The 25,113-nt window shown below is 52.7% G+C and overlaps 1 protein-coding gene across 1 annotated transcript; it reads left to right on the forward strand.

Annotated features, from left to right (window-relative positions):
• The first annotated feature begins 18,059 nt into the window (after nt 1–18,059).
• Nucleotides 18,060–24,302, forward strand: LOC125757613 (uncharacterized). Its single transcript, XM_049413229.1, has 4 exons — nt 18,060–18,098; nt 21,615–21,750; nt 22,615–23,904; nt 23,983–24,302. The coding sequence occupies exons 1-4, from the start codon at nt 18,060–18,062 to the stop codon at nt 24,300–24,302; spliced, it is 1,785 nt and encodes a 594-aa protein (XP_049269186.1).
• Nucleotides 24,303–25,113: the final 811 nt, after the last annotated feature.

The following is a 25,113-nucleotide window of genomic DNA, read 5'->3' on the forward strand; positions in this document are numbered from 1 at the left end:
GTCGCCAGGGGTAACGGGTGCCATAGCCTCGAGTTCCCGACGGACAATCCTGGTGACGTTTTCCGGAGCTGGTAGCTGACGTAGCGTGGGTAGATCTTCACAGGAGGACGTAGCTGCTGTGTTGGGAAGGCGGTCAAACCGGTGAATGATGCGCCTACTTTTCGCCTGTTCAAAGCGACGACATTCTGCTATGACCGACTCCACCGTCGAGCAGTCCTTGCACAACAGGAAATTGAAAGCATCATCGGCAATTCCCTTCAGTATGTGCCCGACTTTGTCCTCTTCAGCCATGTCCTTGTCTACCTTGCGGCACAAAGCCAACACGTCCTGTATATAAGCGATGTATGGCTCTGTGGCCGTCTGGGCACGAGTTGTGAGCTCTTTCTTTGCGGCCACTTGACGTCCAATAGGTTTCCCGAATAAATCGCGCAATTTCTGCTTGCAGACATCCCAACTTGTCAACTCTTCTTCATGCGTCTCGTACCAGAGTTTTGCAGTGCCACGCAAGTAGAAGAGGATGTTTGCCAGCATCAGCGTTGGGTCCCAGTGGTTGCTGCTGCTGACGCGCTCATATAGAGCCAGCCAGTCGTCGACGTCCACGCCGCTTGTGCCGTTGAATGTGCCAGGATCACGGGGCTGCACCACAACGATCGGCTGTGGGCCTGACGGATCTTCACACTGGGTCGCTTGGTCCGTCATAGTGGCAGCTGCAACGCGCCGTCCGCTGCGAAGATCCAGTTCCTGGTGCTGTATAGCGAGTCGTACCCCGCACCTCCACCAAAGATGTTACGGGGAAGAAACTATATACACAGGGTATATTTAACAGCAAAAGCGTACAGCGCTGTCGCAGTCCAAGCGCGTTCCGCCCAGGACTTCGTCGTCGTCATTCGCTGTCTTTCTCCGCCCGTGACAATATCATCACGCGATGACGTCGACAGAACTTGTTACGTTACTATGACGTCATTCAACGTGACATCATATGATGACGCTATCACATTACACGGTCGCTTTGCATTGCCTCCGTGATCGGGGGCCGGCAATGTACACAGAGGATAATGTAAAAGCAGGTGAGGTGCAGAAAGCTTGCAATGCCTTGGATCCTGTCGGCAGTCGGAAAGCACGTTATGTACAGAAGGAAGCTTTCGGAGAGGGGCGAGGGAGGATCAATGCATCGACTGACGAAAAAGATGGCTTTCGTTTTCGAGTCATCTCAGGCGAATGCATAATGTTTTTTTTTTCATGTAAATTTTTCGCATACATTTTACCTATGCGGTCAGTTCTTCAAATGTATGGGTAAGTCTAACATGTTTACATCGATACAGGTGACCACCACGTTTTTTTTTATAACCAGACGGAAACAAATCGTCAGACCACACATCGTCATAATTATTTCTGGTTACAGAAAGCGGGTTTGCGCGCCACACACCATATCATTATTGTTAGTCGTTACTCAAATGGCAAGCATGTCAAGTTAACGATGCCATGACCTATCGGTCGTGTTGGGCATACGTACATTCGTGCCCCTCCATGCTAATTTTCGTGTACACCACGTGAACGAGACGCGAGTAATTTTTTACTTTTGGTACCGCGGCCACGCCGACTGACACATTCGGCTTCGCAGGAAATGGCTTGAAACAGCAGAGCGCCGTAGGCAGCCTTCTAAAACAAATGGAATGCACGAAATAAAAGATAGGACATGAAGGGTGCAAACGTGTTAGCATGCATGAGCTAGTTACTATACGTGCATTATGTGCTACGTTCTCCTGGTTATCTCCAGTTTATTCTCTCCTGCAGCAAGTTTTCGTTAGTCATTCCAGACGAAAGTCGTTAAGCGCCTTTTCTCACTCTGAAGTGCGCGCAGGATGCGTTCCTCAAACAGCCGCGGAAGTGTGGAGCAACGCGGTGAAAAACCAGCTGAAAGAATATATACAAAATCCCCGTTTCACAACACACAAACTAACAAACGCGTTTTCTGTGTGATGAGTCGCTGCTGTATTATGTTGCAGTGACGCAGTATTAAATATTGCCCGAATTTCCGCAACTTCAGCTAATAGCGGCAATATCACGCGCGTAACAGACGCTCGCCGGTTTGACGCGGCTTCCGCCGCGGAGAAAGCCCACGGGTCCTAGGGTGCCTTGATGCCCGCGCGCTCTAACGGGTCCGGCACGGCAGCGCCGCGGCGCGGAAGTTCACCGCAAAAGGCCCTCGCTCCTCCCATGTATTCGCGCAGCGCTTTGGACACTCCCCCTATTCTAGGTCACTCTATCCATGCCTGGAGGGCTTCCGCGAGGTGTTTTTGTAGAGCGCCGACAACCCATGGGGAGCGCGCCGGCGGTATCCTACCTAGCACGCAATCGAGGCGCGTCCGATAGAGGGCGACTCCGTAACTTCTCGCCCCCAATTTCTTCCGCACGTGGTCGGTCTAGGCGTTACGCGCTTCCCTGCGCTCTCGGCGGGCGTCTTGAAGTGAAAACCATGATACAACATAGTCATGTGACAGGCGAATGGTAGTTTCTCGCGTCTCACGTGCTTCTCCAACCGCCCTGCTCTGCATGATGTGCTGCGTGCGTGCGCCTGTTCAATGCCGTGGAAAGTTCGCCGATGGAACGCCGTTCCCTCTGTTGTTCCTTCCTAAACGTAGCGAGTTACCGTTACAGTTCCACCGATCCTTAAAGGGACATTAAAGGCAAATGTTAAGTCGACTTTGATTGCTGAAATAGCGTTCCAGAAACCTCGTAGTGCTTGTTTCGTGTCACAGAAATGCTTATTTTGAATGAAAATCGCGTTTTAGTGGTCCGCAAAGCGTTAGCGCAATCAAATTGGGCGCCTGAAAAGGCCTCCTTACGTATTTGCCTTGCCCAGCGTTGCCCGCCTTTACTGCCCGGCAGCCGACGCTGCAGCTCACTGTAAAAAAAACAAAACAAAACAAAAAATTCCCATTTGGGAGTAAAATGCTAGCGACCCCCCCCCCCCTCATCCCCATTGGGAGCTTTTCTACTCCGGACTTACGGAGTAAAGCGCCACGCAATAACTCCGGCGCCCCCGGATTATTTTTTTTTTGCTGTTCTTTTTGCTGTTCCAATATCGAGAATAGTACACATCAGGACTGCTTTGCGCAGAAAATTTGATGCCAAACATGTGTTTCAGTGTTCGTACGATGTGTATTCAAGAAGCTGACGAACGCTAGAAAGAGCAAGACGCCATGCCACCTGGAGACAGCGTTCGAGGGAGGGCCGCAGCCTACAATTAAACTCTGCACTTACGCATCCCTTCGACAACTCCCAAAGGATATTCTGCATAGATTTTTTTACAGTCTATATCAACCGAGGATAGTTTCCTAGGTGCTAGTAGCTATCCACGCTGGATCAGTGGCGTTCAAGACTACTTATCCGGTGGCGGCCGAGGGGGATTCCCCATCCCTCTTCGCCCATGAAGGGTGGCGGGCGGGCTTACTTGTGAGCGTATGATCCGGTCAGTCGCGCACGGTGGCAGCACAAGCGGGCCGTGGGGAAACGCAATGCATTTCCGAATCGGCTGTCATAATTGCTTGTACAGTCGCCCATTTTTTTTAACCTGAACGCGCGAGCATCGACCGCCAAGTTGATAAGCGCCGTACAACGGAGTGGAGCGGCGAAATGAACGAGAATACGCGCATGCGCGCAATGAGCAGTCTTGGACAGCTGCCTCCTGAGGAAAAGCCTAGCAGACGGCAGCTGCCCACGACTGTTCATAGCGCGCATGCGCGTGTTCTCGTTCATTTCGCCGCTGCGCTCCGTTGTACGGCGCCTATCAAGTCGGTGGTCGACAGTGTTGCCATCGCTGAGCGTCAGACATCCGCTAAAAAGCAATGAGAAATCCGCCAGATTCCGCTAGATTCTAAAACATATCCGCTAAATTTCCCGCTAGGGCCTATTTTATTAAAAAAACACTGCAATTTCGTATGATAAATACCTTTATCATTCTTAAAAGCTCCCCAAAACTACGAGAGCTGAAATAACATATAAAATAGTCTTTCAAGGAGTCTAACTAGAACACTTGAGGCTTCAGTGCTGCGGTGGTCGTCATTGGTGAACCTCATCACAGATGAGGCTAAAAGTTATAAATGTTCACACTGATGAAAAAAAAAACAAACTCACAGGTCAACGAAAAACACATCGAGGTCTTCGTCGCCGCTGTTGTCGTCTGACACCATCTCCACAGGACCGCTGGTACTTGTTGAGGAACCAGACAGGTGACTTGGTTGCACATGCGTTGCAGATGTCCCGATTGCACTAACAACTGCCGCGGGAAGTTCGTAATCAAAGCAACCTTTCTGGTGTCGCTTCAGCCCCGCTCTTACGACGAGGATGGCATTTGTTGTTTCAGGCTTCAGCTTGTTCCTCAGCTTGGATTTTACTATGTTAAGCTGACTAAATGTCCTCTCTACTTCGGCATTTGAATAAGGCAGCACGAGCATCGACATGGCAAATCCGGCCAGCTCGGCGAACGGGTTTTCGCCGCAGGCGTCCTTATAGGAGTGAACTTCACACCAGAACGACTGCGTGGACGATATTTGCTTCCAGTCCAGGAGGGTGATTTTGCCCCACTGGTTTTGAATTTTTTCGATCGTTTCAGGGTGCACTGCCATTGCTTCCAGCAGAGGAATCAATGGCTCCTTCACGACGCACAAAGCGTTTTCGACTGATAAGAGTGATGTTTTCTGGAGAACTGTGATGTTGTCGGGAAGTCGCTGTCTGATTTCATCTACTAGCGTGGTAATAAACCTTATGCAGCTTTCTCGCATCACAGCTTCATCTGCGACAGAGAACTCGTCGGTCTTCTGAGCTTTCATGTTGTCAACGTACGTCTCAAACAGGTAGCCCAGATATGGCTTGGGATTCAAGTGGTCCTCAAGTCTGCACGTCAGAACGTCAACCTGCTCTGTCGGAATTACGACTTTTTCAACCAAGCTTGAGAGCAAAGTCCTGAGGTCTTTCAGCAGCTTTGTTTGATCCGCATCTTTCGCCTCGAATGCCTTGTTAACCTTCTGAACATCTGTCAGAATCGGTCTCAAAAAAAAGCAAGTACCCCAGATTGATCTGGTTTTCGTACATACCATACAGCACCTCTGCCGCATAGCACTTTTCAGTGCGCCTTGCAATCTCGAAGTGCGCCTTCAATTCGGTCCACTGGTCTACGATCCTCGATACGGCTATTTCGAGGGATAGCCATCGCGTCCTGCACGCTTGCACAATCTTCAGTGGTTCATCGCCGTCATTCATCAGACCGTAGAGCTTCTTGTACGCCATTTGCCGGGCAGGGGATCTTGCGAACCAGTTGTACGTTTCGCTTATTAGGTATTCTAAGATTCTCGGCAATGCTTCCGCCGTAGCAGCCGACGTGGCTAGCTGCAAAGAGTGGCAGACGCAGCGTATCAGTACGAGGTGGGGAGCCTCAGCTTTCAACTTCCGATGAACGCCATTATTGATCCCCGTCATAACGCTAGCGTTGTCTGTCCCTACGCCTCTCATCCTTTCCAGTTTAAGACAGTACTCTATCAGAGTGGATTTCACGGCCGCCACAATTCCATCTGCCGTGCACACTTCCAAGGTGCACAAGTTAAGGAATGTGGTCATGATCCTTGACTTGGTGACACTGTGATAGATGATAGAAATGGCAAGGAATTTTGTGACACTGATGTCGGTCGACTCATCTATGATCAAGCTGTAATAGCTGTCCCCAATGTCCTGTGCCAGATCCGCCTTGAAGTGTGGGCCAAGAACGTTCTTAATCACGGAAGCGCACTTGGAGCGGCGTATTTGATACGCTCTTGCAGCTTCGCTGTCAGGAAACGACTTCTTATAGAGTTGGCACAAGTGATCGGCAGTCATAATTGAAGAATGTTCGGCGATAAATAGAGCAGTTCTGCCCTCAGCGGCATTCCCTGGTTGGACTTGCCTTTTTGTAGTGAAGCCCAGTTGCTTCTGGATCGAAGAACTGCCAGCCAGTTCCCTATGCTTCTTGGTGTTCGCATGAGCTTTCAGGTCCGAATATCTGCTGCCTAGTTGACAGCCGGAGTGCTTGCACGCCGCAACTTGTTTTCCATCAGCAGACGCTTTGCACTCCAGCCATTTGCTGAGTAAGGGATCCTTTAACCACTCCGTCCTGAAATTCTGCGAATATACCACCTTCGGCATAACTCAAGAGGAAGGGGAGTCAGGTTACACGGAGAATAAACAGAACCGTTTTTTCGACACAAAGCAGTCGGACGTCTTCCTTTGTTCTCTGCAACTTCGAACGCAAAAAAACAACTGGGTGGCTACTTCGCCAATCGCCTCGCTTCCCACCGGGACTACAGGCGCCCCCTGCCGCTTGCGGTGCAAACAGCGAGCCCGCTCCCTGCACGATAGACTGTTTGCACGGCAAGCGGCAGGGGGCGCGCAGAGTCCACAGATTGGTGCATCGCAGCTCGTCCGTTATTTATTACTTAGAAAGCGATCGCCGCTTTGAAACCTCACGGATTTGTTTGTCTGAGATAGGCGGAGCAAGTGAACAGGAGCCTCTGAAGTTAAACAATTTCCGCATTTTTAGAGAACACGGAAATGGTTTCTTGCAGGGCGATTTTGAATCGGTCCACTGCGTGAGGTATCCGCCAGAAACCCGCTATGTACAAAAATGGCCCGTCAGAAAATCCGCTAGCCGCTAGACTGATTTTTTTCCCGTCAAAATAAAATAAAATCCGCCAGACTTAGCGGGAAATCCGCTAAATTGGCATCACTGGTGGTCGACGCTCGCGCGTACAGGTTAAAAACATGGGCGACTGTACAGTGGCGGTCAAAATATTGTCACGTGGTCGTGACGTCGACGAAGACAGCAGTCAACACGTCCGAGATGAAACTGTTTATTTGGCCGAACTTGTGGCCGGGAAACTGAAAAGTCAAACAACAGCAATACGCTGATAGCGGCGAACAGAGCGTCGACCGTCGATCAACTGACAAGCAGTCAAGCGCGTCGGCTTTTATACAGGTGCTATCGAACTTTCCAGCGATATCGCTGTTGGCGGCGTTATCTCTCGACAAGGCTGGAACATTCTCGTGCAGCGCGCAATCTTAACAGATTGTTCCAAAACAATCGCGAAGCTTCCTACACATCACGGCGAGGCCTGCGCAGCGCGTTGCCCACAGTCTTTGTGGGTGGAGCTCATGAAATATAAGACTCGCGGCAATATTACGGACCACGGGAGCGCGTGGTAGACAGCACCGAGGCGCCTGCTCACGGCTGCTGACGAAGCTCTAGAGCGCGCACTGCGCATCCTTGTTTACCTGCCGGCCTGCTTGTTCGCTCGCTTCAAGTGCGCGCTCACCAGAACGCCAGAGAAAGTGCAAGGTGCCGCCTCTGCAGTCACCGCGGAAGACCCGAGCGATTTGCCTAAAACTTTTCTACTTGGCGAAAACTTCGTCCTGGTATGGACAAGTCAGCTTTCAACATTTTTCTTCTTCAATTTTTACGAACCGGTCGATGCCAAGTTTTTTCCCTTTCATAGCGCATATCAACGAGCGCATGATAGTTGCACCGAGCACCACAAAAAAAAAAAAAAATTGCAGCATGCATGAGTTCCGCGAATGGAAGCTGCTGGGTAATCTTATCACACATGTCGATTTGAGACAAACTGACGCAAAGCGTATTTTCCACGCTGCGGAGCGTCTGGGAACAAAGCGTAGAGCGCGGCGCACCGAGCACTGCCAGCACAAGTGGCGTATTTTCGTCACGATATCATCGCTCGGTGCTTCCACGGCGACTGTAGAAGCGGCACCTTGCGATTTCTCTGGCTTTCCGTCGCGCGCGCACTTGAAGCGAGCGAACGAGCAGGCCGGCAGGTAAACAAGGATGCGCAGTGCGCGCTCTGAGCTTCGCAAGCAGCCGTGAGAAGGCGCTGTCTGCCACGCGCTCCCGTGGTCCGTAATATTTTGACCGCCACTGTACAGTGCTCAGCGTTCGTGGCTTGGTCAGCGCGCAGATGTGCGGACATCCGTGGTGGTAATAGTCGTCCACGTTGGAGCACTCGAGTTCGAGACGGTTTCTCCAGCGGCAGACTGTGGGTAAACGAAGAAGCGATGTATTCAAAATTCGGTGTCGTGTGCTAAACAGATTCGTTGGTCAGCCATCGTCACGGAGTGGAATGATTCTTCAGTTTTTTAGATGCGAAGCATCTTATGGCGGAGTTAAATCTGGTGTGCGGCGTGGCCACCCTTACTGCGCATGCGCAAACCCTCTCCACACGTTTCTTCACACGCCCCCTCTCCTCCCTTCCCCTCTCCACTCCCCCTCTGAAACGCGGGCTCGACATGCCGGGACGCTGCTTCGCATCGCCTCATGGTATCTTTAGCGGGAGATGGTGTAATTTTTTGCTGGTCACCAACAGGGGTGCAACAGCTGTGCCGGTTTGATACAATTCCTTGCTTTTGCGCCATGCTGAGCCAAAATGCCTGACCAGCCTTAAAATTTTCTCAGTTGCGCTAATTTTAGCAAGAAATGGAGGCCGCGTTGGCCACTTGCCGTTTGGGCATCATCATTCAATTCACTCCAGACGCTCAGAAACGTCGTAGTCGTGCTCTGTGTTGGGTGCCCGAAAACTGTTTGTGCTGGTTGCAGTGCTGCTCTACATGGACATTTATCTTTACGTAAAAAAATGTTAACGTGTGCCACTAGTGTATCCGATGGAAGGATTGGCCATTTGTCAACTCTCCCAGTTTGCCCAGGAGAATTTTGAGCAGATTGCGTCGATATGGCCATAAATCTCCCGATAAATAACCCTAAAGAAAAAAGGACAGCGGTTCTAAAATTTCTTGGCCTTGTTCTGTCGCTTGCAGAACGTTTTTCAAGCCGCTTTTGCCCCAGTACATCAGTGCCTGGCGGGAAAGCGTACTAAGATTTAGAAGGAGCTTTTAGTGCCTTCTCTCACGGGACACCGCACATTTTGTTCCTTAATTATTCATGCACGCACGTGCCGTATAATTACGAGTACAAGTATCATCACTGACTTGCAAAAAATATTGGCAATCATTCAGAGCTGTGCGTGACGTTTCTGTGGCCCTGGGAAACAATAATAAACAAAAGCGTATGCCAGTTTTCTTTTTTTCGCCATGCCTACTCGCTCCTGCTTCACGAATCATTTGAATTTTGAGGTCGCCAGGTTGGCAGGTCCGCATTAACATTTGCAACGCCTGTCAAATCATTGGACAGGCGCTGCAAGTGCTCACGCGCGCTTCGTCATTGTTAAACACGCTGCTTTTATTGAAATAGCAGTGCTCGCGTGCACTATGCATGAGTTAGCTGATGTTCAACGGTTTGTACATATTTTTGTTTTCTTTTCTAAAAGTAAGCCTTCTTTGTTATACTGTTCGAAATTTGGGATTTCATGCTGAAAAATTCATTTTTTTCCATAACCTGCTCCAAGTTTAGATTTTCGTGCTCCAAAAGGAACATTTTGCTGCTCCAAAAATTGCTCCACATTCTATTTCGACCGTTGCACCCCTGCACAAAACTTCTCCATCACACCATGGGAAAGCTCCTGCGTTACCAACGGCGACCATGTGGCGGCACCATTGGTAGCAAGGGACGCAGCTGTATTGCATTGGCGTGGTGTTTTTGTTATAACTGCTATGTCTACTTTTTATTGCATGCAGACCAGATTCAGCGGTTATCAGGCCGGATTTTTAGGCACTAAAAAAGCGCATTTTAGGCGCCGAAAATACGCAGGCAAAACAACGTTTTAGGCACTATAAATAGGCAGGCAAACACGTTTTAGGCTCAGCGTCATAAATGTACGCACGATAAATTTTTACATCAATGCAAACAAGTTCAAAACAACGACGTACCTGTATCTAGAAAGCAAAAAAAAAAAAATGTTCTGATGCCACAAAGACGCCAACAGTTTAACATAGCCGTGCAATTGTCCTTTGTTCCGCACGGTTCGCAGAAAACGGTCTCTCCTTTTATTATCTAGCACGGTGAGTCTAGTGTACACTGTCGAATAAACACACTCCTGGGCATGGAGGAAGCAAAACTCAGGAGAGGCCCTATCGTATCCCAATGCATTGCGAAAAGTGTGCCGGAAGTGACGTCAAATTTATGGGGCAAACAAAACAGCAGACGCCCCGCGGCGTGCTCTCCGCGCTGCTTCGCTTCAGCGCAGATTTGTAGCCCGGGCGTAAACTTCGAGCGTATTGTGCGGTTTGCATGCAGTGAAATGTTGCAAGCAGACGTTTACCAGGCTGTTTGTGCGTGGCAGGCCGGAACGCTGCGTGCTGAAATTCTTCGTGGAGCGTTTTTGTGCAAAAGTGCAGAAAGTACCGGTACGTGCCGTAATAAAAAACATTCAGCCCCTGCATCATCGTATTCGAACTGACCCAGCAGTGACTTACGCGTTCTGCTGGGCGTGAGGCCTTTCTTTTCCTTTCTCGTAGCCCGATTTTCCGATCTATTGCCCGGTTAGCGGTTCTTTGCATCTTTGCTCATTGGCCAAGGCAAAAGGAACGGAAGCCACCCTGCAAGCGAATGAGGCGGTATCAGTGCTCACAACAAACTTTGCAAATAAAAAGTTTTTTACGAGTTACTGCAATAAAACCCATCTTGAAATAAGTGCTCTTTTATTCTCTTGCATATCTACAAAAGGAAACCTAACTCAGCTTTTCTGGTCATAGCCTGGTTTTAGAGCCCGTAGGTGTATAAGTACCTCAAATTTATTTAAAATTGCATTGGGTAACATTGCAACGTGCCTTTATATCTGCGGCGCATAGAGGCGGCGGGGGTAGCAAAAGGGGGAGTGCTTTGAATAAATGCCTTTATTTAAAAACAGATTAAAATGGGCGAGACGTTAGTGGGCATGCTATATTTCCGAGATCTTGAAAGGTACTGTGGGGATGGAAAGAGGCGCGATCATGCGGCCTCTAAATTCTCCGCTATTTCGCATTTATTTTCAAGCGGTTGTGGCCTGAATGGTGATAAAAAGCCACTAGAGTCATTCATGATACAATCAAAAACCGTGTAGCATCTTTTTATTGCCACCAAGGTGAGAGAGTGATGAAAACGCTGTTCGTGTTTCTTTCCATCCCTCCTGTACTCTGGTTGCTGATATTCCACACATGCGGTGCAACTCTTTCTCCTAAGTAAACCTATTAGAATACTTTGAAAACACAATAGGCTTAGTTGTAACTACCGTGTAACCGTAGGAATACTTCCGAACGCTGGCGAACGCAATGGAACCAATAATAGCGCGTATTTTGCACTGCGCACTATGCAAGGGCGCTATAGGTATCCAGTGAGGTTTCCGAAAGTAGGAGTAGGCTCACAACATGCCTATTTTGTTTTTTTTTTCGAACTAGAAAACACGCACTATTAGCTCACCAAAACATCACCTCTACTTCAAGTTAAGCTGAATTTCAAAACGTGCAAAGAACGAAAAAAAAAAAATCCCCTGCATGACAACTGCTGCGGGAAACTGCTCAGAAGCTGCCTTGGAAACGCAAGCGTTTCATTTCAACGTTTAAATTGATCCGGGCTCGTTCAATTTTTGTCCCTGTAGTTTGATATTTGCTGAGCATGTTAGGCCCCAGATGCTAATAATTAAGCGGTTGGTTCAAGCGCGCACTCAGCTTTGTTTTAGGCGTCTGCAGGACGCACGGGAGCGGGCAGCACGTTGTCCATAGTCTTACTCCTTGGACCCCTCGAAAAGGCGTGTGGGTGTAGTTGTCGCTGCCTTTCAAAAATAGAGGAGCCTTAGGTTGAACTAGAGGACTAGGTTGAACCCCATAGAGTTCTGAACAGTCATTGTTGCCCGGTAACATGAATAACGGTCTCAAACTGCACTCGGAAACGAATGTTGAGGTTAAATAGAGTTCATATAAGTGCCGATTTTAAAAATGGGCATTTATAGGCACCTATAGGAATTTAGGCACAACCGCCAAAATAGACATTTCTAGGTACTATAAAAACACTACAAAAGCCCTTACCCTCTAACGTCACGTCAGACGCCGCGACAGAATTCGGTAATTTCTTTAGCTCTTTGTTTATGGATGAAAGTCCAATGTCACCTAACCTACCCGCTATTTCTTTAACTTCCCACTTGCAAGATATTCTTATCACTACGTGAGGCATCGCAGCAGGCATTGATCACCTTTCTGCAAATTCTGGGCCAGGTCCTGACAAGATGTGCCCGAAACTGCTTAAGATAGTAAAGCTAGAATTATGTCCTATATTAAGTGCCGTTTTCCAACAGTCCCTGTGTAACAATCTGTGTAACTGACGATTGGAAGCTAGCCGGCGTAATACCTATATTTAAATCCGGAGACCGTTTTAGCCCAACTACAGGCCAATCTCTTTAACTAGTATCGGCAGCAAACTGCTTGAGCACATTATTTAATCAGCAGTCATGAATTGTTTAGGGGAAACAACTTCTCTTAATGTGAAAGTGTTTTATGCCGGGCTCTACCACTCCATTGACGTATTTCCGTCGCGGACATGACGCCGTACAATATACACTAACAGATGGCAAAGAAAAAGCAAAGTTCCGTTTCCGGGAGTCGAACCTACAACCCCTCTCTCCGCAACGCGCGGCGCGAAACTACTCGGCCACAGAGTGTACGTACGTCAGTTTGCTAATGGCGAGCTATTTATATACACCATTTACCGTTGGCGGTACTCAGAGCTCGGCGGCTTCAGAGTGTTCCTGTTATCACTAGCCAGATGGCGCGAAGGGCGCGCTTTAAATAAGGTCCCTCTATTTTTTAAAGGTAGCGACAACTACACGCGCGCCCTCTCGAGGGGTCCAAGGAGCAGCGATAGCAGACGACACGCCGCTCGCTTCCGTGCATATTGCGGGCGCCTGAAACCGAACTCGGTGCTCGCTTGAACCGTTAAATTATTAACATTTGTGGCCTAAGATGCTCATCAATTATCAAACTACAGGGACCACAGCCTTAACAAGCACGGAGCACGTTAAACGTTGAAATAAAATGCGTGCGTTTCCGAAGCAGGTTGCGAGCAGGTTCCCCACAGCAGCTCTCATGCAGGACATTTATTTTTTCGTTCTTTGCATATTTTGACATTCAGCGTAACTTGAAATGCAAGTGGTATTTGGGTGAGCTAAAAGTGCTTGTTTTCTAGGTAGAATAAAACAGGCAGGTTGTGAGCGGCTACTTTCCCAAACTTCATCTTTCCCAAACTTCCCAGATTTCACTGTGTTTGTCAGCGTTTGGAAGTCTTCCCACGGTTACACGGTATTTCGAACTAAGCTTATTTTGTTTATAAAGTACTCTAATAGGTTTACTTAGGAGAAGGGAAAATAATCTACAAATGCAGTTGTACTGCATTTGTGGAATATCAGCAACCAGAGTACCTTTCAAGATTTAGGAAATACAGCATGGCCAGTATTATCTCGCCCATTTCGTGTCTGTTTTCAAGACGTGCATTAATCCAAAGCCCCTTTTACCGCCCCCGCCGCCTCCGTGTCGTGCAGATATAAAGGTATGTTGCAGTGTTACCCACTGCAATTTCAAATCTATACACCTACAGGCCCTAACACCACACTACAACCAGGAAAGCTGAGCTTGGGTTTTTTTTTTTTGTAGAGATGCAAGAGAGTAAAAGAGCACTCATTGAAAAACTAGGTCTTACTGCATGAATTCATAACAAACTTTTTCTTTGGAAGGTTTGTTGTGAGCAAATGTACCCCCTTATTCGCTTGCACAGTGGCTTCCTTACTTTCCGCCTTGGCAAAAAAAAAAAAAAAAAAAAAGATTCACGGTGCGGCATATATGGTTTCAGTTTTTTCCTTCCAGTGTCGTGCAGTATTATTTATGCGAACTCGTCAAAAGCATTGTGGTCTTCTAGGGAAAACACCACGCCGAATGCTTCAACGCAGAAACCTTAATCGATCTCGCGCACAGCAGTGAGGCAAAACACGGCAAGGCGTATCAAAAAACTAACACCAAATGATCATTTCCCTGTGAGCTTTTAGTGTTGAAGCCACACAGTTGAGAAAAACAAAGGCAGCTGTGTTGGGTTTCGAGGTATATTTAATGTTAGATATTCGCGGTGTGACTCTGCATCGACTACTACGCACTAAAATCTAGGCATAAAGAATGCCGAAGCAATAATAGCGTTGGTGAGATAACGTTCATGTATATGCACGAACGATAGCACGCCGGCCAGGCGAAAGGCTGCTTGGAGTTATAAACATTTCAAAATCACTTCGCATAGCTGGGTGTTTTCTGTGGGCACAAATTTCTTGCGACTGATTTTGTGGGGCCATAACTTCCTTCAGCATATATTTTTGTCACCTCGAGAAAGGGAAAAACCTTTTCTCCGTCCTCCGGGCGGTGAGGCAACCGAAGGCATAGAAACCCGGCATACTAGCACGTCACGCTCCAAACATTCAATTCAAACGCAGAGTTCCTGCGTCCATTCAACTACAGGTACATAGGCGTTTCTAGTTTGCAACAACACTGCGACAGAGGCGCGTGAAGTACTCCTAAAATCGTCCAACTCCACGCTTCAAAACACAGTCCTCCGTACCTCTCGCCGGCACAGCGCTGCTGCCGCTGGACCCTTTAAGCGGGGCGCGAAGGCGAAAAGGTCACGTGTAGCAAACCGGCCTCTCGCAGGGCGCAGCGGCTGGATCAAGACCTTTCGCTACTTTTGAAAGTTAGAGGGACTTTAGCTTTAAAGGTCGTCGGCCCGCGCGTTGCGACGCGAGCGCGCCTCTACAGGGGGTGTCTTTCGTGCGCGCACGCTTATCTCGTGATGGGGGCGGTTTTTACGTCCTTTCACAGCAAGTATCCGTTGACGTTACAGAGATCACGAAGGTCACTTCGCTCGCTGCAGCGGCCGCGTTTCCGAAAGGAGCGCGTTGCTCACACACAAGGAAGTAACAGTTATGGCAGTAGTTAGTTCGCGCTTGTCCTGTATATGTCGTTTTCGTGCGTCCTTTCTGCTTTAGAGCGCGCTGCAAGTTTCGAGCTGCTTGCCGTTCTTCGCGTGACAGACAGACAGACAATGAACTTTAATGTGATCCTGAGGGGCGACTCGGAAAGCCCCCTTACGAGGGAGGAGCCGCCGCTAGCAGCTCCCACGTCGGGACGGGCAGGCCATGCCTGACTGCCACGTCGCGGCCCCTCTAGACGGCCCGTAGCTGAACGGCGAGGTCGGAGCTCTTGAGTGCCTCCTCCCACTCTTCTTCCGTGGTTAGATGATCGTGCTGCCGTAACGAGGGACACCGCCATAGCATGTGCTCTAAAGTGCAGAAAGGATCTCCGCAATCCGGACAATCGGGCTCGAACGAGTCCGCGTACCTGCTGACCATGGTTAGGCTGGGATAGGACCCAGTCTGCAGCATACGAAAGGTAAAAGACTGAGGTCTGGAGAGCTTGGCGGGGGATATACCCTCCTGCTTCATGACCTCGTTGAACGTATGGAGCGAGTCCTAGTGGAGCCCCGCGTCCGCACCCGCGAGCAGCGTTTCCCCGGCGCGGTGGGTGAGTTGGCGCGCACGGGCGTGGGCCAGCTCGTTGGCGTTGGGAACGACGGGAGAGACCTGTGGTGCGATCTTGTACGCGTTACAAAATAAACACGGAGGCGTGGCAGTACATCCAGCCGCACGTGACCGCACGTGACCGCACGCGAATGGCCCATTTGAACCGCGACAGACGTCACGGCTCTGCATTGACCAATCGCGTGCGGTCACGTGCGGCTGGTTGTCATGCCACGCCTCCGTGTTTATTTTGTAACGCGTACAAGATCGCACCGCTGAGGCCCCATGTGGGCCGGGAACCAAGTGATGACGTGGGGGACGACGCTCCTGCCGCAAAGCAGGGAGGCCGCCTCCCTTGAGACCGAACCCGACGCGAAGGCCGCCCGGGACATTACAATTTGTTGCTATAACATTCATTCATTCGCTCTTGTGGCGAAACATTGCACTGTAAACGCTCAACTACGCCGGTGAAGACACGTCTTTCACTTTTGTGTTATACCGATTCCTATGAAAGGGGGATCAGCCATGTTTTTTGCCAACCAACATGGCTTCCTGCATGGTCCATCTGGCGAGACACAATTATTTGAGTTAATTACTGACATTCATATTGCATTGCATGATAGACGCCAGGTCGTTGCCGTCTTTGTAGATTAAAAAAATAAGCGTTCGACAAAGTCGCTCACACCAGACTAATGAAAAAAGCTTATCAGGCTTAACTATGGTACGCTTCCCAAATATGGAGCCCTCACCAGGCTTACCTCACAAATAAAATAGTCTCTTCAAAACAAAAGTGCCCGTTTCATAACAAATAATTACTCTCGAACTTCTAGCATAAATGAAATTAAAATGTCTCGAAAGTTGCCGTTTTTGCAGTCACGCAGACTGTTCTCCCTTCTGTCTGTCTTTCACCACACCGATTCGCAACTGTCTGCACTTATTAAACCTGGCCATCGAATATTCGCTCGTCTGGACCACGAATTCAAACTAGAACCTTTATTTGCCCGAACAAAACTGTTTTTATATTCACCATTACTTCTTGCTGTTAATCATTGGAATCAGCTTCCTAACGATATTGTCTGTATGAAAAACCGCGAAGAATTCACCCACAAATTAAGCTTCATCTTGTTGTTTGAATCACCTCGTATAACTGACTCAGATCTACATGTGCTTATATAGTGATTTATCTAGCTTGCTGAATACCTTGGTCACTTGACTACTGTTTAGGAGAGAAATATTTGTTCTTGTGTTACTTTTCTTTTTACTGTAGTTTTGTCTTTATAATTACTTTTCTAGCTCTACCTCCTTGCCGACCCTACGGCATCAGACGCTGAGAAGGTAGAGAGCCATTCGCCAGGCTCATCCAACCTTCGCCGCTTACCTTCGGAGCGCCCGTTATCGTAACCTAAACGAGCTGGCCTCCGATGCGAAACGTATTCAGGGCGACATACTGGTGGCGAGAGCCTACCGCCCGCCGCCACCGCCGTCCGCTTCTCTCGAGTCTCGTTGTGCGTGGGCTGGTGCTGACTCGTCACCCCGTAATCCCCCTAATCACGAGGTGGCCTAGGCCGTGAGAGAGGAACGAGACGCGCCTGACGTATCGGACCGCGCTCTCGACCCGTACTCGTACGCCCGGGCGTGCCTCTTTGCACTGCAGGGCGAACGAGAACGGTATCCCCGTGCCCCAATGCACGAGGGGAGATCCGATCAAGGAGCCCACCCTGCGGATAGCGAACGGAGGCCTCCGAGCGCTCAAGGATCGCCTAAATCCTTCACTGATGGGGGGAAAGGCGTCGTCTGCTACCGTTGTCATGAGCGTGGCCACACCGCGCGAACATGCAACGCACCCCACCCTACGCAAGGGCCTGCTCGCCCGTCGGGAAACGCGGTGAGCCGTCGGTGAGCTCCCCCTCGCCGGCGGCGACAGCAGTACGAGAGCATTGGGGTGTAACCCAACCTCTGGCACCGATGGCGTGTCGCGCTGGACATGTCTTTCCAGCCACGCTGGCGTGATTCATCGCTCTTACGATCGCTGGTCGAGAGTTTGTGGCATTGCTGGATAGCGGGGCTTCGATCTCGCTGTTCGGCGAGGAGGCTATGCCTCATTTGCGCCGCCGCTCTGTCTGCATCCAAGCCTGCGACACGGCCTTCCACCTCGCCAGCGGTACCGCCTCCTCGTGCGGCGCTATGCGGTTGGTTGTGCGCTGGGAGAATCGCGCGCGCCGACAGGGCTTCGTGCATCTCCCTGGTCTTTCCGTGCCCGTGATTCTTGGTCGCGACTTTCTCGCGCGCACGGGTATCGTGATAGACGTCGTGGGCGTAGGCTGCAGGGACGGCCGTTCCGTCGCCCTACGGCGATTCGCTACACCTCCCGTGGTCTCGGCTGCCTGTAAGTCGCCGGACACCACGAGGTGCAGGAGGAGAGGAGACAAAGCGTAGCATGGCGTAGCCCCCTCGGCCCGTGTCTCTCACTCCGACGCCAAGACTGGCCCTTTGGCCGGTGCGGCGGAAAACGGTTCGTGCCTACCGCTTTCTCTCGAGCATAGCGCTACCATGGTGGACGAGATCTCGGCTACGCCGGTGAACACCCCAGTAAGCAGCAGCTCGGATCGCTCGCTGCCGCCTTTGCCGGACAGCTTGTCGAAACATGAGAAGGCACGCCTGTCGTCTCTGCTGACTCGTTTCAGTGACATGTTCACTGAACGCCCGGGTTGCACCTCTCTTGTGAGGCACCGGACTGACACAGGCGACGCACAACCGTGGAAATGCAATCCTCGCCACGTCAGTGTGGCCAAGAGGAGAGCAATTCACCAGGCATTGGATGAGTTGATTCAGACCGGAGTTGTCCAACGCTCAAACAGTCCCTGGGGTTCACCGGTGGTAATGGTCCCCAAAAGAGACGGCTGCTATCGGCTCTGTGTGGACTACCGCCGGCTGAACGAGGTCACGAAGAAGGATGCTTATCCTATGCCTAACGTTGACTAGATCGTGGCTGCTCTAGGCGGTGCCTGCTGCTTCAGCACCTTGGATGCTAGCCGCGATTACATGCAGGTTCAGATGGAGCCGGCTGACGCGGAGAAAACTGGGTTCACCTTTCACAAAGGTCTGTACGAGTTGACCCGCGTGCCGTTTGGCTGTTCTGGAGCTGCAGCTACGTTCCAGAGACAGATTGACCGCATTCTCGGGGACGCTAAATGGCAGTTCGCCATGGCGTACTTGGATGACATCGTCACCTTCTCTCGAACGTTCGAGGAGCACCTCCGCCACTTGGAGGATGTCCTCGAGAGGTTGCGTGCCGCCGGGTTGACCTTGAACCCGAAGAAAGCTCAAATAGCTGATACTGGCATTTCACTGTTGGGCTTTACTCGAGAGTGGTCGCGTTCTGCCGTGCGAGGAGACGAGCTATTGTGGAGTACCCGACACCGGCGAACATTCAGGGCCTGAGGTGCTTTTTAGGCACGCTGAACACAGGCCCGTAGCCAGCGGGGGGGGGGGGGGCGCCCCCCCCCTGAAATTTTGGTGAAGCAGGTGTTTTTACCAAAAATAAATAGTGAAAATGGGTTTTTCTCAAAATAGTCAAGGTTTTCAGCAAGTGCCCCCCCCCCCCCCCCCCCCAAAAAAAAAGACATTCCTGGCTACGGGCCTGGGTGAACTGCTACCGACAGTTCATCCCAAACTGCGCGGACCTCCAAGCGCCCTTGACCCCACTGTTGAAAAAATCGGCACGATGGAGCTGGGGGCCGGAGCAAGAGCGAGCCTTTAGGGCGCTATCCGAAGCTCTAGTGGCCACAGCCGATCTGAAGCTACCCAACCTCAACAGGGAGTTCGTTGTCCAAGTGGACGCGAGCGACCTGGGTCTCGGAGTGGTACTGCTTCAGGAGCACGACGGCGTCCTCCGGCCAGTCACCGTTGCGAGCCGGTCACTTAATGCCGCCGAGCGCAACTACAGCGTGACTGAAAGGGAATGTCTTGCTATAGTCTTTGCTCTCCAGAAGTTCGACTGCTACGTCGACGGTGTGCCATTCGTGGTGGAGACGGACCACATGGCACTCACCTGGCTTTAGCGCTTGCGCGAGCCCTCGGGCCGCCTCGCGCGCTGGGTGTTGACCTTACAACGGTAAAACTTTGTTGTGCGCTCGCGGAAAGGGAGTTCGAACGTCGTGGCTGACGCCTTGTCGCGTACCCCCGTTTTGGCGTCTGACACTTGTGTCCGCCACTCCCAAAAGCACTCGCACTAAGTAGACTCAGGGGCCCCTGGCTCCAATGGGTCGAAAGGCGCGAACCCCGACGGCGCAGTGGCTTTCGAGTCGACCGCCTCTGGTGAGGACGCATACCTGGTAGACCCTGTCACGTCCGCCGGTATCGTCTTCAGCAGAGAGGACCTACTCAAGGCACAGCAGGACGATCCGTTTTGTCAGCAAATTGCTGACGGGCTCCAAGAGCTGAGCTCCCAAGAGGAGCGTGGCGGTCAAGCCGCCGGGCGCGAACGGACAGCTGGTATTGCTGTCGGCGCCGAGTGCCGTACGCAAACTGGTATTCCTGCGGGCACGTTGGACTCGTATCTGCTTGATGCTGATGGCGTTCTCCTGCGCTATGTCCCATCTGAAGAACCTCCCCAGGAGTCTTTCAAGGTGGTGATACCCCGCAGTCTAAGGAAAGCCACCCTTGGCTATTTCAACGACTCGCGGTTGCCGGACATGCGAGAGTGGCCTTAAGACTTTTCAAAAGTTGTGCCGCTCTGCTACCTGGCCTGGCATGAAGCTGGATGCCCTTCACTACGCCCGCTCATGCCGCGTGTGCCAATGCGTGAAGCCTCGTGGTGGCAAGCCTCCCGGGCTCATGCAGCCGATCGGCAGCCAACAACCCTGGCAAGTCGCGGCCTGTGACATTATGGGACCTTTCCCAAGAAGCCGGAGAGGCCATGTTTTTCTCCTGGCTGTCACAGATCACTTCGAGCTGTTTCTCCTTCGAAAGCTAACGGCACGCGCAATCTGGGACAAGTTCACCGAGGTCTTTACCAACTGGCTTTCCGGTGGAGTTGATCACGGACATTGCGTCCTATTTCATGGCCAAGGTGTTTGTTGATGTGTGTGCTGGCTTTGGCATTAAGCACCGCAAAACAACCACGTATCGCCCACAGGCCAACCCGACTGAGCGGATCAACTGAAACTTCGAGCCTTTGCTGACAGCTTTTGCGCAGCAACAGAGGGATTGCGATGCCTATCTTTACGAGATAGGCTTCTCCTTGCGGTCCACGGTGAACCGTTCAACCGGGTACACGCCCGCTTTCCTAACCCCATGGACCGCGGTAGCGGGGCGTCCGCCACGAACGCCGGCCCGTCTGGCTATGCGGCGGGACTGCGCTCACGGATGGACGCAGCCCTCGACCTGGCGCGTTCCAACCTGGCAAAAGAGCGAGCTGGACAGAAGGCTTAATACGACCGGTCGCATCGGGAAGTGCACTACAATGTCGGCGACCTCGTCCTCAGGCGTAATGACGTCTTGAGTGACGCCGCCAAAGGCCTATCTGCCTCTCTGTCGGCGAAGTGTTTGGGCCCATACCGAGTGCAGACCAAAGTGTCGCCTCTGGTGTACAAGCTGGCTGACTCCCAAGGGAGGCAAGTCGGCGGTCCAGTTAACGTCTCCGACCTCAAACCTTTCGTTGCCCGCAGCAACGACTTGGGAGGGGGAGGCAGTCGCCGAACCGCAGGAAAACCGTGAGAAGGCTGGCCCCAAGTCACGCCACCGGTACAACCTGCGGAAACGCACCTAAACAACGTTTCTCCCGCTAACAAGTAGCTGGACCTTACTCCATACCATGATAGTGAATGGAGAATAACCGCTAAGGTGCGGCGACACACGTCCGGAAGTGGTAGAAGGCCCTCTTGGCCGAAAATGCCCTCTGACGTGTTGACCAAGCCATAACCTGGCAAGCGCCCCGTTTGTTGGGCAGCACTGTCAGACAGGCACCCCTTTTGGCAAGCCGGCTATGCCGAGGGCATTTCTTTCCACTCCTGGAACGCCCCGTCGTCTCCCTGCGCCTGGCTCTACCGTGCCACCAGCCTGGTCCTCCCAGCTGTGGCCTGGATCCTGCCTTCTGCCCTGCAGCCACCTCCACCCTGCCTGAACCACCTGGCACCTGGCCCTCGGCGGCTGGTGCGCCCACTCAAGCTGGGGCCCAGGCCCGAGCGTGGTCGCTCCGGCTTCCGTTCCTGGCTGCCGGCTGTTCCTGCCTGCCGTTCCTGTGAGGCCACGTGTCCCAGCGACTTTCGGCGGTTTCGCTGCCGCACACAACTTGCAGCCACACCTCGTACGTTCCCGGCTGCGAACCTCTCCAGACTGGCGAACTTCAAGCGGGCCGGCTGCCCGCCCTTGTGCAGTCTTCCCCGTTCCTCCTGGGCTGCGGACCTTCTCCCGGCAGTGGACTTTCCCTGGTGGTGGAACTTTTGGTGAGACGTTTTGTGTGACCATGGCGGACTTGTGGACTCGTACCTTCTGGAAGACGACACCACCCTTTTGGACATTGTCTTGTTAGCCAGGCCCCTTGCGGCTGAGCTGACCTTGCCACTTGGCCTCGGACAGCCTCTTTCACAGGCTGGTCTCGGTCTCAGGAGGAGGGAATGTGGGAATCGAGCGCGCCCTCCTCTTTGGCGCCTCGTTCCCCAGCTAACGCGTGTGCTGGCCCTGCGCGGCTCGAGCGCCGGTAACCGTCGTTATTCGGCGACATGGCTACCGTGGCTACGCCGCCAGGCCTTTTTGCTTGGTGCGAGCCATACGTTGGTCTTCCCCGCACGAGCCACGCGTCCTGTCATGCACGGATGCTCGCGCCACCGCGCTAGGCTACGTCACTGCACTTCGCCTGTCCTCATTGGCCGCCAGTGACAATCCCCTCTCCCGTGAGCTCGCTTCTGTCTGGCGCTGGCTTGCCCGCGTCAGATGAGTTCCGTTTGGGCAGCCGTGGCGAACTGACGTGCGCACGACATGTCCCACCGCTTGGCCGCCCCGAACGAGAGCTCTTGACTCCCGTGAACAGCCACCCGGCCGTTCAGCTTACCGCAGAACCCACCACGCTAATCTGCGATGGGTGAATCCGCACCCGACTTCTCAGGCTTGTCGGAATACCAGCGCGCAAAGGTCCGACTAAATTGGGAGCGCGAGAGCGCGCGGAAAGCGCGCCAACTACAGCTGCAGGCGCAACAACAACAGCAGCAGCTAGCAGAACAACAACAACGGCAGCAGCAGCTGCTAGATGCACCTCCAGCCTCCCCTGACCTTCCCGAGCCGGCCGCTACAACCACGGCCAGCACGGTCGACTCCTCGACTGCGGAAGCTGGGGAGATGGACACTACAGCGGCCTCGCGAAAGCGGGTACGCGACGACGACCCTTTGGAATGCCCGCGCAAGCAGCCAACCAAAGACGCAACTGCAGGAGACACACCCGACGGTTCCCCCTCGACGCGGGACGACTCGGCGTGCGTTGCTGCACCCCCCACTTCTCCCCTCCCGTCTGAGACCACCGGCGATAGTGTGGCTGCTACCCCTGCGGCCCCCATCAGGATCGTCGGCGGGAAAAGGCGCCGAGGACAGCGGAAAACACGCTCCAAGCGCCGGCGGAAGCAGCGCGTGTTCGAGCCATCAACAACAGTGGCCCCGGCAGCTCCGAGGCCCGCAAACACCACGGTCACCGCGCCGCACCCACCGCCTGCCGAGGAAGACTTCGTGACGGTCGTCTCCAAGGCAGCACAACGGAGGGCGAAGGCGCTGGCGGCCGCTGCCATTGCGACTGATCCGGCAGTCATGGGGACTGTTTTGTACCGTCCCTCAGCCCCTGGCGGTACCTTCAAGGGATCGCCACGCCTGACTCTCGCGGCGGCGTTTGCTATGCGGCCTGATGTCGTGGCGGTGCGCATCAACCACCGCCGCAACATCGTGGCTGCAGACGCATCGACGCAGCCGTGTTTGTCAGAGCTCCTGACCATCAAGGAGCTCAACGGCATTCCCGTCACCGCCAGGGTGCCTGCGGATCGGCGCACGAGCGTCGGCTTCGTGCACGGCGTTGACGGCGAGCCCTCGGACAAGCAGCTGCTCGAGGGCATCACATCGACGGTCCGGTGGTTGCGGCGACCGGGCAGGGGCAGCACGGTGCGGCTGCAGTTTGCGGCAGCCAACCACCTGAGCGCGTCTCCCTCTGCGGGATCTGGCTTCGAGTACGGCATGCCAGACCGCGTCCCATCCAGTGCCGACAATGCGGGCGCCTCGGGCACGTCACCGAGGCATGCGAGCGTGTCGGCAACTGCCTCACATGCGGCCAACATCATCAGGCCACCGCCGTCTGCCGTCTTCGCTGCGTCAACTGCAGAGGGAGACACGCAGCCGACAACCCCACCTGCCCTCGCTGGCAGGAGGAAAGGAGAGTGGCCACGCTGATGGGCCGCCGCTCCTACGCCGCTCTCGAGACGGGCGGTCAAAGCCGCAGTACGCGAGGAGTCCCGTGAGGTGCGCTCCTATGCTGCTGCGGTGAAAACCAACCTTCCCGAGAGCGACACCACGGATCCCGGCCTGCAGCGCCCTATTCCTGCGCCGCGCCGATCCCTCCTGCTACCGGCGAGCTCCCCGATCTCGAGCCCGCCTGCCGCACCACCCGCTGAGCCCTCCGAGGACCCCCGGGATGCCCTTATCACTAGCCTTCTTGCCGCGCTTCGGGAGGTGGGAAACTACCTCCCCGACGGCCACCCCATGCGTGCTGTCTGCCTCCAAGCAGCTGGCGTGCAGCCCGGTGCCCCCAAGAAGGATTAAGTGACGTGCAGCAGGGGCTACCTGCCCCCTTACTTCGAGACGCCCGCCTGGAACTCTCGCAAACATTGCCTGCAGCATCGGACTGCTGCGGCTTCACTGCATCGCTTACGTGTCGTGCGGGTGTGTGCTACATCTAACTCTATCCCTTCTCTTTTCTCTTTTCTTTTTCTGTTTTTCCCTCATCCCCCCTCCCCTATAGGCACTGCGCCGTGCTCCCTATTGGGCTGCAGAAATTAGGTGCCTTTTTCCTTTCCTCTGAACCACTTAAGAAGAAGTCAGATGCTCTCAGGCCTGCACGAGAGGTTGACGCGGTGCCCTGGCAGGCGGCTTCTCGTTCGTGTGCTCGACTGCTACCCTTTGTGTGATAGTCGAGCGCCGCTGGCAAGCGTACTCGTGACTGTCGTACTGTGCTGCATCTTGGGTTAATAAACCCGTGCTGTTTGTTGACATCCTGCTTCGAGTGCCTTTTCTGCGCCGTGACGGAGGGTCGACAAACCCGGCCGTAGCGTCTTTGTTCGCTGCAACAGTGGAGAATGTCGCGTCCCTTCCCGGTCGCCTCGTAGGGTAAGCTTCGTGCAAAACCTATCTCCACAGTGGTCACAGCTATGTTGGGCAAACCAAGGAGGTTAAAAAAAAAAATTCGGCAGATCCCACGTACCGTGGGAGTCGGTGTTATGCGAAGCATGCGGCGGGAAGGTGACTGGGGCGTAATTTTTTTTACTGAGCGACAAGTTACAAAATGACGCTATAGATCTGTATAAATTTCATACGCACATATATGTTCAAGAGCCGCATATGTGTTATATAACCA

Source organism: Rhipicephalus sanguineus, chromosome 1 (assembly GCF_013339695.2).
Source record: "Rhipicephalus sanguineus isolate Rsan-2018 chromosome 1, BIME_Rsan_1.4, whole genome shotgun sequence".
Classification (NCBI taxonomy): domain Eukaryota; kingdom Metazoa; phylum Arthropoda; class Arachnida; order Ixodida; family Ixodidae; genus Rhipicephalus; species Rhipicephalus sanguineus.

Coding starts and splice junctions, on each gene's coding strand:
- LOC125757613 (XM_049413229.1), top strand. CDS start 18,060: ATGGTGGACGAGATCTCGGCTACGCCGGTGAACACCCCA. Junction 21,751..22,614: donor TGTTCCTGCCTGCCGTTCCT/GTGAGGCCACGT, acceptor CCGACTTCTCAG/GCTTGTCGGAATACCAGCGC. Junction 23,905..23,982: donor AACCCCACCTGCCCTCGCTG/GCAGGAGGAAAG, acceptor TCAAAGCCGCAG/TACGCGAGGAGTCCCGTGAG.